A 14244-nucleotide genomic window follows, 5' to 3' on the forward strand; every position below is an offset into this window, starting at 1 on the left:
TGAGCAGGAGGGCCCCCCTCGTGCTGGCAGCTCCGTTCCAGTGTTTGGCCAGACTCCAGAAGATTAAAATAGAGCCTTAGACTGTCCCCTCGGCAGCACTGCCAGCCAGAGCCCTGACAATTCTGGGGTTGTACTCAAACGTGAGTCCCTCGGGAGCATGGGCTTTACCCTAACAGCTGAGGCACTGAGTAGGTTGAAGCAGGCAGGGTTATTGCTCTTGTGACTCAGACTCGAGGAAGAGAGGGATCAGGATGGAGCCACGAGAGAGCAGGGGATCAGAACGAAACCACAAGGCACTGAAGGGGGAAGGAGCAAGTGTGCCCCAGAAGAAAGCTTGAAAAAATCCTTGTTCTGCTGAGGCCGGGTTCAAAGCATCTGTAGCCATGAGAATCAGGCGTTAAACTATTTAAGCCCAAGTTCTGATTTAGCTCTTTTCTGCGACCATTTCAGGAGGAAAGAAGATAAGCAAAAAGAAGAGCAACATTTTCCTTTCTCAATTTAAAAAGCAATATGGGAAAAGGCGAAGGTTCTTGTGAAGAACCTCCACATAGGTGGCAAAACCTTTTGTGGTCCAGAAATGATCACAGCTGAGGGAAACTGGAGCCACGTTCTCATACGTGTGTGACTAATATTAAGTGCTTAAACAAAACGCATGATTTTCAGAAGTGAGGAGCGCTCTCAAGTACCACTAAAATCAACAACAGTGGCAGATGTCGGCATTTCTTCCAGAAGGGTGTTTCAACCCAGTCAACTATTACGGATTTATTTATCACCACTTAATGAAGGCATCCACACTTGAAATGTTTTGCTTCAGGATTTTCGGAAAGTGATTACAAACAGTGCTGGACAAAACATTTTGGCATTGCCTTTTTTCCCCCTGAAAAATCAAATTTGGTTGAAATATTTTAAAATAACTTATTTTGAAAATATCACACTGATTCAGTCAAAAAAATGCTCACATGACCAAATTCAGTGATCTTATTTTGATATTTTCAAAACAAAGTATTTGTATTTACTGGTATAAAAGCCTGTTTTGTCTTTAAATTGACTTTACTATTAGTTTATAAAGCTCAAAAATTGCTGCTCAGTTTACCATTTTTTTTTGTAACTGGGTGTGTGTGAGTAGCAGAGGGGAGGATTCTACCTGAATTTTTTTCCTGCATGTTTGCTATAATAAAGATGAACTGGAAACTCAGAATAATTAGATTTGTTATTCACACAGGTAAGAAGCAGAAGTCCTACTGATTAATTAGGACTAATTAACAAATATTTATTAATTAAACACTCTAAGAAAATAGAAATGTTTTTAATAACCCCTTTCTAAATTACTATATATTTGTTTGAAAAGAGAGTTTGAAAACAGCAGTCTGGGGAAGAGAACGATGAAGCTTATTAATAAAGATTTATTGTGTGTTTGCAAAACAAACAAAAAACCCAAATCAAACCCAAAGCTTTTATTTAAAGACAGACTTAAAAAATAAGTTAATAGTTTGCTCAGAGAGATGACAGTTTATATAAGTTAATACATTTGAATGGGAACAGCGAAATGGTTATCTTTTGCTGTCAGAAGAACAAGTCAAAAACATGCCTATAAGAGTTTGTTAACTTCTTTCCAGTTGGTTTAAAAGCATTTCAGTAAAACAGCATAGAACACAGAGGCAATTATAAAACAGCACTGTCCTTCAAGAAACCATGGCAAACTTGTTATAAAAGTCTGTAAGAATTGCACTGTTTACCTACTTATCTTCTTACATAAAGAAGAAATCTCAGGTCGGGGCAAGCAAAACATACAAACAACCAGGCCCTAAAAAATGCATGGTACATGCAAAAATGCACCAAAGTAATTTAAGTACATGCACACAAAAATCCTTTGTCTTGTGGTGTTTTTTCTAGTTAATTTCTTAGGTTACCGTACATGACTAATTACTTGCGTTTGGTTTTTTTCTTTTACTAACTTAGTAAATGTGGTAACAATCATGTTTTGAAATTAAAAATCAAGGAAGCAGAAATGACTGACGGTCATGTTTTATCCTACATTTTAAGAATTATTTTGCTCTGCTGCTTAACTCCACTTTGGCCGCATTTTGGTTAAAATATTTTCCATGTGTGAAAATACCCACAGATACTCCAGTCAGATGCTGTTATTCTGAAGCTTGCAATGAGTTGGCATGTCATGGCTGAAATACAGACATTTGTCAACATTTACATTACCATATATACTTGGGCACAAGCTATGGATAATTGACTGATGATGTTGTAAGGATGCTAGCCAGAAAATTGCGTCCCTGCTCTGTCACAAGCTCTCTGTGTGACCTTGGGCATGTCACTTATTCCAATTATGGCATTGTCTGTACAAAAGGGAGAACAGTACACGAAACGTTGAGAGGCTCAAACAGTATGATAGTTAAAATACATTTAGCAACCTGTCTGTCTTTGAAACAAGGTAAAGTGACCCAAAGCAGAATCCTTCCAGTTTCACTTCAGCATTCAAAATGGAGTTGTTCTTATTTCTCTTGCTTAAATACAGTAACCCAACTTTATACTACATTAGAAATGTTGCCATGCTTTTCTGTGTACAAGAATATGTGAAAAACAGGAATCACAACAAGAGAGTGTGTTTCACTTTTATAAGGTAATTCCCTCAGTAGGTAATATCTGGGGTGTTTCTCGACTACAAGCAGATTATACATACCCACAATACAGTATGTTTACAACGTGGCTTGAAAGCACAGATTCACACCAGAAATGCACAGCGGATTCTGTCCGCCTGTCATTGTAAATACACAGCTGAAAGCTGCAGAGCTTGTACGACATCCCCCAGGCTTGGAGAAGGAGGGCTCAGTCTGTCAGCCGGCGAGATTTTTATGCTGTTCGCTGCTTTGATGCAAAGATGCTTGTATGCCAGCAACGTCTGCAGTTGTAACACACAGACTAGAAAGATGCCACTTCAAATTTGACTACCCAGATATCACTTCTGTATTAAGGCATTTACATTTATATAAATTGAATTTCAATTTCTGTTGACTTTGATGGGAGGTTATTTTTACCCACAAACTCTGGAAGCCATGCCTATTTCATTTAGGTTTCTGAATATGTAGACCGGAAGCAGAATTTGGAGACCATATTTGAAAGCTTGGCCTTAGAAAAAGTCACTTTCCAATAAAAATAAAAATTCAGAGAAAAACACAAACTACATTCAGATTTCTATGGATTGTAAAGCTCACATACATGGGTACCTGATGATGGTCAGATAGAACATATTTTTAAAAATACAGTTTAAAGATTATACATAAGTACACATGGTATTTAGGATTATGTGAATGTATACACTAGCATTTTTTTGTAATGAGGGAGAAGACTTGAAGCACATAATTTTAGAAGATCACAGGAGTTGTAAGAATGCAAGAGCACTGCAAGTCTTCTGAATCTTAAAAGAGCTAGGTTTCTATGATATTAGATCAAACAAAAAGATCTATGTTAAGAACATTTTTATGACAATGATTCACTTGAATAAACCTAAGATTTCTTTTAGCAACCAATCTTTTTTCTAAAATAGTATTTAATATCTGAAGTTATAAAAAATATTTGTAGTCTTGAAAATTATTTTTATTGTCTATTTTATGTACTATACATGCCTCTTTCAGGAATTATTAAAGAAGCATGAGTCATGCGGCACTCATTTACTCTTGGCTCGTGGCCATCCTCAATATATATTTTGCTATTTTCAAACCATTTGCAGGTACATATGCATGAAAATATTGTTGTGTCAAGTCCCAAGATCACAGTTAGCACAGCATACATTGTTCATCTATATATTTACAAAGTTTTAAAGCACATAAAATTGTGCATTATTATGTACCAAAGTTTAAACTTTAACATACGCTTGGTTGCATATATAGCAACAAGTTACAATAAAAATCTGAACAAAGACAACCAATAAACAGCCAAATTGCTATGTACAAACAAGGCAGGAAGCAATTAAACACTGCCTTGCACATTTCACGTAAATTACTTTTTCTCTGAGGGGAAAAAAACAAACAACCCCTCTTCCCCTCCCCCAAGTCCCCAATAACTCTAAACAGTCTTCATTTTTATCAGCAAAATAACTGGAACTCCCATTGCATTCAGTAGGGGATTCATTTGCATAATATGGGAGAGAAATTTGGTCCCTATTGTAAAATGTAGCAATACATTATGCAGTATGTATTGCCCTGCCAGTACCACTGGTAACACAGCGGCATGGTGGGCTTGCTCTCTGAGCCCGGCGCTGATGACGGTCCCTGTGACCTCTAGGGGTATATTCCATGAGATAAAAACCCTTTTGTCTTCCTTACACATATAATTTTTTACACCAGCATAAATGTGGTGTTGTCATGATGACTCCACTGATCCAGATCCTCAGCTGTATCGAGCCAGCCTTGTGAGCAAGTGGAGTTATGGTGATTTATACGAGGTATAAATACAGGTAATACCTGACTCAGCTTCAGTGGAACTACTCTTGATTTACACTGGTGCAAAAGAACCTGGAATGAGGTCCAGGGACAGCAGGATCAGGCCCAAACTGACGTTTATATGAAGTAAAACACAAAAAGTCTGTGCGTTTAGCTTAAAATCTGCTTAATAAATTACTACAGTTCACAGTAATAAGGTAGATTAGTGCTACACCAATCACTTTCTCCGATGTTAGATCAATTTCGCATAGCTTTTCCAGAAAGAAAATGAAAATAGCAATAAACATAAAAAATCTATTCTTATTATTTGACCAGCAAAATAGGAGGTTTTCTGTAGCCTAGTGACAGACAAGCTTAGTAACACATTACCCTATTATAGAACGACTGGTTTAAAGGCTAAATCTTGCCCAAGATGCTGTGGTATGAAAAGGCTGAGGAAGGTATTCTAGCCAGGCTTTTATTTCACCCCAGAAGCCCAGTATGAGAGGCAGCTTGCTGGGGAAGAGCTCACAAAGACCAATCCCGAGAAGAGATGATCTCTGAGCTGGTAGGACCTGTACAGCTTTCAACAATATATGGGGCCTGCTCCAAAGCCCAGGCAAATCAACAAAACAACTCCTAATGACTTGGCAAATGCTTGGCAGAAGAGAGGGCTGTGGTTGGTGCCTGCACAAAAGAGGGGCGAACTACTGGCCAAAGCATGCTTCCAGAGTATAACTCTCAGCCCACCTTGGGGAATGTTGCCCGTGGTTTTTGCAAAGAATATACTGGGCCAACAGCTCTGCTTCTCACTTCTGGGCATGATTTAGCCTTATGAATTCTACTTCCTGGAATCGAAAGATAAATTATACTTACAAATAAAGTATTCTAGCTATATAATGTTTTTCTGTAGTGGAAAAATCAGAGACCCGACCTGATGAAATCTCTGTTGTCTGAAAATTCAAGGCCTCTTTACTAAAAATACTTTTTGCTGATGGCAAAGCTCAACACCTCAGAGAAACTCAGAGTAAGTTTCCAAGCTGTATACCATATTTTCAAATACACTATACCCTCGTTGTTTGTAAGGCTGTATTGAAGTTTTACATAACAGTCATGAGCCATGCATTTAAACACCTTAAAAGAGTTGACCAGCAACTTAATGCATTTCTTTATACCATAGAGAATTTAAAGATGCACCATCTCTTTCCAAAACACTCTCAACATAAATGTTCAGGATAAAGTATTCCATCTTCCCCCTCCCCCTTTAATGTCTATATTTAAAAATATTAATTTATCAATTTGTCTGTGTGTGTTCTTACTGTATAGAAAATCTGATTGTTAATTAATATCTAAATGCAAAGAAAAAGAATAACACAAGCATGGGAAATAAATGCTTGAGCCACAGGTTTCCTGAGGCAAACTGTTCATGGGCAGACTGCCTTCTTGCGGATGCAAGGAATTTTGAGTGTAAACCTTGCAGTTTACCTATATCTCGCTTCCTACCAGCAGAAACAGGGAAGTTTTAGACCATAGGAGATATGCTCCATGGTTTTTTTTTTTTTTGTGGAGTCATAATATTAAAGCACTATATTCTTTTCTAGCCAGTCCAAGTCATGCCTAGAAATAGAAGGGACTGGGTTCAGCCCAGGTGGAAATATACTCCCTGGAAAATGCAGGACAAAGGCAGGAAAATGCAGGCAAGATATACGTAAGAGAGAGAGATACCCAGAAGTTTGCAAAGCCTCAGTACCCATTTTAGAGCAGAGCTTCAGCTGATACAAAGTGGATACAGACTCATTTGAATGAGCTGTCTGCTGGCTAATGAAATTCTAGTATGCTGTGGGCTCTGAGCCACAGCATTTCCCATTTCTGTGCAAGAATGCTTGGAGGGGCACTCTAGCTCAACCTGGAGAAAGGGTTCCTAGTAATTAAAGCAAAGGTCTGAGTTCCTAATTTTAATTTGATTCCTGACTGAGAGCCTTTACTCAAAGCTCTACTCAGGAGAGTCACTCGTGCCTTTTGGAGTGGGGATAACAGTGCTGCAAAAATATTTTGCAGGATTCTTCTGAATTACTATAGCTGCTTGTGAAATGTGTGAGTGATCTTCCTAAGAGAACCGCAGAAGTTTTATGATTAGTGTTATGACAGTACTTGAAAGGCACTGCTTTCTACTATTTATTTATCTCTGCATGTTCATTACTATTCTTTTAAGGAGCTGCTTTACTCAGTCACCTGCTGAATAGGTAGGGATGGCAATTTTCAACAAAGAACATGTATTTGTACCAAAAGATAATTCAGTGCTTTATAACCAGAGGTATTTAAAGTCGGAACTATCAATTACTACTTTGACTATTAAAGTATGTGGAAGAACCTCAACCTAGAGGTAATATGATCAAGGAAGTATGCCCCATTGGACATCACGTAAACACTACTTCCATATAACAAGGTTAAAATCAAGATGGGGTAGACTGTGGCTGGCATTTGCACTCCCAGAGTCAAATTCCATCTTAGCACAGAAGATTACCATGAAGTCAAGCCCTTTCTACCAGTAAAGAATCCAGCTCTTTATTAGATACATGACGACTACTGGAAAAGTCCAGCAGCAGGAGTAGATAACAGAGATTTTTACACCCTTCTCTAACCAGCAGTGTGTACCTGTTCTGCTGTAGATTTTGCTACTTCTTGCCCTCACTGTTCCTGAAGAGCCAAAGCAAAGCAAGGTGGGTTTCATTTGGGAACATCTTGTTTTATCTCATCACTTCCTGCAAAAACATCTGGTCTCAGCGTATTGTTATTTTTATTCTTTAATAGACAGGTTTATGGCAGTTTTACTTAGAGGCTAAACAGATTAGGGGAGCCTGGGCTAGGTGCTGTATACTAGAAAACAATGTAAATTATTTTGACTTCTGAGTATGAGCACTGAATTTTTTTGGCTCTCCCTGGTAAAAAGCCTTCTGCTAATGAACAAGATCTAATGTAACAAGCTGTTACTGCCTTCAGTGACAGTAAAACATCACTGTTTGGTTCTACGGTTTGTGAGTCAGGTTTTCCCCGTGCAGTTCCATGTGGCATAAAGCATACAATGTATGTCCTTCTAGCTGCAAATTGTGACTGACAGTTCTGCTCCCCCCCGCATCTTCTCACCCACAGGAATTTTCAGTATGGGTCTCATTCAAAGCCTGTGGAAGTGAATGGAAGTCTTTCCATCCTCACTGAGATTTGGATCAGATAATGAATGAATATTTTTTGTGCAACAAGTTGACTTCCCTCTCCCAAAAAGAGAAGTTACAAATGTAAATCCCTTACAGAAAGTTTTTGCCCTTATATCACTTACCCTTATATTGCAAAGACTCTTCTTGGCTTTCACAAACTGACCAAGCATAAAATAGTGAATAACATTTATTTTTGAATTTATGGATTGAGTTCACAGGGATTTTAATAGCACTGGGGTTATGGAAGTGCTATTTTAATAAGGACCACAGATCATGGGCCCAAATCCTTACCTTTACCTCAAGGACTTGTAAACTCAACTGTTTAACTCAAATCTCTTTATTGGAGGCCTTAGAATGTATCCACCTGGAGGCTGAAAAATTGAAAGGTAGAAGGCTGCGCAAACATGGAGTGAGGGAATTTAACCAGCAGGAATGTGGCCTATAAAATTAAACTTCAAGAACTGTTTAAGAAAAATTAAAGCTTGTGCAACAGCTGGGGTTTCTCTCCACATTAGTTCATTGCTTAGTGACTCAAATGTTATGGTTCTCATTAATACAGATTTCATTTTTGGGATCATCTTCTGTAGTACTATAAGTCTTATTCTGGTTGCAAAGGACAAAACTATGCCTCACTGTGATCTGCCTTTAGAGAAATACAGCATGCTAAAACACCACCTCCCACCCTCCTTATGATATTAATATTTATTGGTGGCCCAAATAAAAAATCCTAGATTCAAAATGCACCCCAAATTTCCCTAATCTGAACTGCCAGAATATTAGGGAATTGCCAGTTTCAGACATGGTGGTCAAATACCCCTGAAGTTGCCAGTGAGTGTTCAGGAACAAAAGTAGGGGCATTTCTTTCCAATGGGTGTATGACAGTGCTTCCAACATGAAGAAATGCGCTCTTGTGTGGTGGGTACAAGAAAAGACCAAGCTTCACTTCAATCTCACTTAGACCCTGCATATTATTCCTTCAGAACTTGGCCTCATTCTGCCTGCTCTTGACCTCAAAGGTTCACCTCCTAAGCTTTTAAAATAACTTGCTACTTATATAATTTGATATCTAAGCTCCTAAAAAAAACATTGTGATAATTATGTCAGGCTCTGACAGCATTCAGAGATGGCATTGACTGCATTTTCTAGATGTTGAAAGAATTTTAATTTCTCTGTAAGTGGCTAGAAAGTCTGGGTTAACTGTGTTACTAGACCAGTTAGCACTTTAGTTATATGCAACCTAAATCCATTCAAGAAGGCTGAGAAGTAGAAAAATTTATAGGAAATGGTGGAAAACAGGTTAACAGAAGTTTAGGACACAGTCCTAACAGGACGACACCAAGGATGTTACAGTTTCTGCTAACTTGCAGGCAGAACCACTCATGCTTAAAATTTTGCATGCTCAGAGATATATGGAAATCAAGAGAACTGCAAAACCTGATTACTAGATTTGCAGCCACAGATTGTTCTGTTACATGGTGACTGTTATGACTCTACCTGCAAAACTGCAGATGCCAATAATAATGCTTGTGTCATGACAGATACCCCTGTAAGACCAGAAATCTGATGATGAAGTCAAAAGATTAGGATTCTTTTGAGTGGCACGAGTTGCCATTTCAGGAGCTGGATTTTTACAAGTGACCCTATATGCATAATGCTCACTATCTCATTGTGGAGCAATGGGAAGCAATGCAGAAGTCTGGGGTTAAAGTGTGCTGCTGAAGATTTCTGAGACAGCAGAATCCGACTGGTCATCTGGACCCAATATCTGTTGCATAGCATTGTGCACATCCCTATGTTCTACAGACTGTGTGCTCATTGCCCAGGACTTGCCCTCTTCACCCCGAAATGTTGTTTTGTAAGGCTCCACATGAATCCTATGGACATTCTGCCTTGATTCCTCATACTTGCCTTTCCCATCTTCTGGAAGGCTGGATGCATGAGGTAAGAAAGTGCTTCGAGACCCATCGATAGGAATCTTTAACTGCTCACTGGAGGTAGGTTCTTGAGACAAATCTGAAGATCTCATGAGATGCTGAGTATACACGCCTTCAGACAGAGAGCCAGACTGTGTCTCGCTGTGCACACGTAGCCAACGATGATGCCGGCTGAAGTAATTGTAATGTTGATGTTTCCCTAGCTTTTTTTTCCCTAAAAAGCTCAATGGCTGCTTGGAGCTAGAGGACTTGTCGATGCTTTTCGATGTAAGCCCTGACATTGTTAGATTGCTCATATACTCTGTGCAGTATTCAGCAGTAGTATCAAAGGCACTACATTCTGCCAGGCCTTCTTTCAATGTTAGGCAAGGCTTCATGTCGTGGACTTGGAGAACATCAGGTGCACTGCCACCCAGGCCACTGCCTGCCTGCTGGGATATGTCATGTGAGGAGGAGTATATCAGGTCTAATTCTCTGGGGCTTAATGCATCACTGGAGTCATAGTCACTGTCAGTTGGAAGGAATACTTCGGAGCAGCCTTCTTCATCTGAGCAGGGCTGGGAATCTGCAAAGAGAACTGATTAACATTAAGAAGACAAGTACAGGAGAGAAATTGCTTAAGTGTCATTTATGGGCTTTTTTTTTTCTTAATTTAGAATCAAATCTACAATTCTGAAAATGTATGTGTGTTTCCTCTGTGGAATTGTCCATGGGCCTAGGTGACAGCAAAGACAGTAGTCAGGAAGGATTTACAGATGTGTTAGAGAGGTGGTGGTAGAATTAGGAAAACAAAAAAGGATTCATGTATTAAATTGAGTGCAGGGAAGAATTTTAATTTGAATTTGGATTAAGTTCTGAAAGGATCTGTTTTCTTTTATCTTGTTTTCACCAAATTTCATAGAGATGGAGATATTGGAGAGAGAGAAACTCTAATCCAGGCTCTATTAAAGACGTCAGTTGAGTTACTCCAGATTTATACCTCTGTAACTGTGAGTAGGGTGCAACTGTATGCATGCGTAAGAGGCTTCAGGCAGGACATGGATGTAGATTAACAAAAACTATCCTTTTGTCCTTCAGGTGCATTATGTATGTTCAAATCCAAAGCAGACACCCTTAATTCAAATGTGAATTTGTTGACCAAAACTCACACTGGCACTGAAATCACTGCTGTCTTTTGGCTACAGAAGGATCAAGAACACAATAAACAGTGGCATGTGTGATAGAATGGATTGATGCTCCACTGCCCTGGATAGTTTATAATAGATCCAGGGAAAAAACTGTAGATCTTATACAGTGCTGACTATTCACTTTGACCTAGTATAAATTACTATATAGCACAGCAATAATGAATCAAGCCCATGCAGGACAAGATAATGCTCTAGGTTACATGGTGCCAGAGCTAAGGATTATCTGCATTCATGGTCTGTAATACAGGGAAAAAATTAGCTCAGGAAGAGATGCTGAGAAAGAACACCACTGTGTAATGGAGTGAATCAAAGCACCATCATCTTTGGGTTTCTTTTCTTTTAACCTAATCTATTCAGAGTAGATTTATTCATTTTTCTTAACTGTATAAAACTGCCAATTTGAAAAAACAAATTATTATTACCAAAATGGTCATGGCAGTTGTTTAACGCAGCATCTGTTGCTTTTGTTTCTGTTTCATTTACTCGTTGCTTAAAGACAGCTCAGCAGAATGATGGTTTACAATTTTCTCCAAAGTTCTTATTCTGTTAGCAAATTAAGTGTTACTGTTTAATTTCCTTCATCTTTATTTGCTGTGATCCATTTCTTTCATCAGTTTAATTTTCCAGCTGTTCAGAGAAGCAATAATGGTCAATGAGGTGGGTACTTATTTGTGTAGTTCTGTATTTTAAAGTGCTTATCTAAACCACTGAGAACACTGAGGTATCTGAAAATGACTGTTAAATCAAACTGGACTGTGGGCACTAAAATTTGCTCTATTAAAACAAAGCAAGAAGAGCACGAGAAAGAATTGCTCCAAAGCAAAACAGTCAAAGCATTGGAAAGAAAATGGCTGTAATATCAGAGAAACAGAAAGTAACAAATAGAGACTATGGAAAAGTCTGACTTAGATTCCGGACAAATTATTAGAAGCTATGGTGAAGAATAGATAGATACATGAGTGATGAGAAAGGGTCAATAGCTTTTGCTTAGTAGCTCATGTGTCACCAATCTAATAAAATTCTGAACATATGCACAATTAATACACAGGCATCCTTAGATTTCTGAAGAGCTTTTGACAAAGTTCTTTACCACAGGTTCTGAAGAAATGAAGCTGTAATTGAGGTAAAGAGAAAGCTCCCTCCATATATTAATAGCAGATTGTTGGTGCAGACAACAAATGAAGTAGTCCGCTTTCACTATGGATGGATTTTACTAAGTCTGGACATTATGTAGAAGTCAGTGATAGCACTTGTCCCTTCCAACCTGTTCATTACATGATCTGGAATAGTGAGGTGACAAAGTTGGCTGATGATAAGCAATTATTCTGAGTAGTTGAAAACAAAAAAATGATTGTAAATATTGTAGGAGGATCTCAGAATATTGAGTGGCAAAGGATTGGTAAAATGATTGTTAAAATACCTTGGCAGGTATGGGAAAAAATTTACTCCTTTTATAAAATGACATACAAGAACTGTTATAATTAAAAGTGAGTTCAAAGATTTTGCTTGATGAACAAAGAAAAATTCTCTTACCACTCACAGCTTTTCTCCTCTGGATTCTAGCCTCAGGTGAAGGGGGAGGTGAAGGAAGACAATCTAGATGTGAAGAGGTTGAACTGATTTTCTTTTGAGAGTGTTCTTCTGAAAGATCCACAAGCTTCTTTATGGGTAGGCCAGCTGCTGGCTGCTTGTATCTTGCATACTGCAGCGCTTCTGTGATCCATCTCATTTCCTTCCAGATCTCATCAATTTGCTGTAGAGAAAAAAATGGTGAAAAAGTTAAACCTGTGTATTAATTTTACCTGAGTGTGTACTTTCTTCAAGTGCCCAAGTAGGTGTGCAGTCACTGGCAACAGAGAGAAGCAGGATCCCCTGACAGGACACTTCAGATTTAGGTGGTCTGAACTGCCTTTGGTTAGGCGTTTGTTCTCCTCCACCACTGCAGAGGCTGCTTAGGGCCACCAGACTCTCAAATTATTTATCTCGGTTAAGAACCTGTAGTTAGGAGGGTGAATCCAGGCCTAAACTCTGACATGTAAAGAAAACAAAAATTGTCTTTTGATGGAGTATAAAGTTCGATCAATTTTGTAGCACACTTGAAAGTTGGTTTCATTCTGTCCTGGAATGAAAGCAAGACTTCTTGAGCATCCTTGCAAACCCAGGATTATGTTCAAAAGCAGAAAGCTCAGATCAAACCTAGTTTTTAACAGAAGAAGAATATACATACATGGAGGGTTGAAGCAAAGCTATGAGCCAAACTGCAGGTTTTCTCCCTTATCATAATTTTGGTCTGCATGCATTTTAATAGTATAAATCTACACTAAGACAGTTCTAATACATGCCTGTTGATGGCAATAAGAGACAAGTGCCTAAACCAATAGCAGGATATAACTTTAAGTATCTATGCAGAGAGGAAAGATGCTGTTTAATGTGGGTCTTGCAAGTCTTTTGATAATGGAACACTTTTAACATCTTCAAGCAATTCGAGATCCTTGATGAGCAAGTAAATGTTGCTGCAACCAGCGAATGACAGTAGCTGTGAGTATAATATCCTTCTGCTGCAGTATCCTTTCTAGAATTTCCCTTGTGCTTCTCTTCCTGCAGAAGATTCTGCATTTCAAGAAGTAAGCCTTCATATTAATATTGCAGTCTTTAAGGGAAACTGCTTTGCAGTTACACAAGCTACATTCTGCAGGAATGTAAAGGGCATACGGCCCTGGGTCAGTAAATGGTGGTCAGTAAAAAGTGAGTGGTATTTTGTGCAGTATTATCAAATAGGGAAGTAACAGAGGGATCAGTGAAAAGGAGACTGCAGACTGATATATTCTAAGAGTAGTTCTCCAGCACATCCTCTTAGCTGGAGATACTTCTTTACAAAATGCACATTCAAAGCGTAGAATTTATTGCCAAAGGTGCTAATCTAGATGCCAGATTAGCTAGGGTAGTTCTTGATGAGCCATGCTGGAGACAGGATAGCTGGATAGATGGATCTCTGTTTTGACCTAGTATGGCCATTTTTATGTAAAGGTGAAATCCTGACTCCAATGATGTCAGTGCAAGCCTTGCCACTCAGTTAATTTGAACTAAGAATATACACTGATAAGAACAGCAAATGGTTCAGAGATTAATTCATAATCCTACATCATTTCAAGACTTCAGTATAGCTCCATGAAGAGAATACCAGCTAGCAAACATCTCACCTATTTGATTTTGAAGATTTTATATTTCCTTTCTGTGATCCTCCCTCAACCCCAAACAAAAATCATATTGCATAAGTTTAAGAAAATGCAAATCCTATCAATTCTGTCCTGGATGCCATTCTGCAGTGTCTCCCGGGATAATGGACCAGTCATTTTAAAGAACTGTGGTTCTTTTACAATTTAGGAATGTTTGAAGCATTATGCTATATAAATTACAGCTTAATTTCAGTTTTAGGTTCAGTGTCTGTAGATTTCTTGCTGTGTAACATTCTGGTAAAGAC

The 14244-nt window shown here is 38.5% G+C and overlaps 1 protein-coding gene across 1 annotated transcript in view; it reads right to left on the bottom strand.

The window, feature by feature from the left end:
* Positions 1-9344: 9344 nt before the first annotated feature.
* ANKFN1 (ankyrin repeat and fibronectin type III domain containing 1) overlaps positions 9345-14244 on the bottom strand; it is a 68939-nt gene continuing 64039 nt past the window's right edge. Inside the window, exons 17-18 of the mRNA XM_072881259.1 lie at positions 12297-12516; positions 9345-10141 (exon numbers count right to left, since the gene is read on the bottom strand). Of these exons, the coding sequence (XP_072737360.1) occupies positions 9345-10141; positions 12297-12516 (1017 nt within the window). The remainder of the gene's footprint in view (positions 10142-12296; positions 12517-14244) is intronic.

This window comes from Ciconia boyciana, chromosome 16 (genome assembly GCF_034638445.1).
Source record: "Ciconia boyciana chromosome 16, ASM3463844v1, whole genome shotgun sequence".
Lineage (NCBI taxonomy): Eukaryota > Metazoa > Chordata > Aves > Ciconiiformes > Ciconiidae > Ciconia > Ciconia boyciana.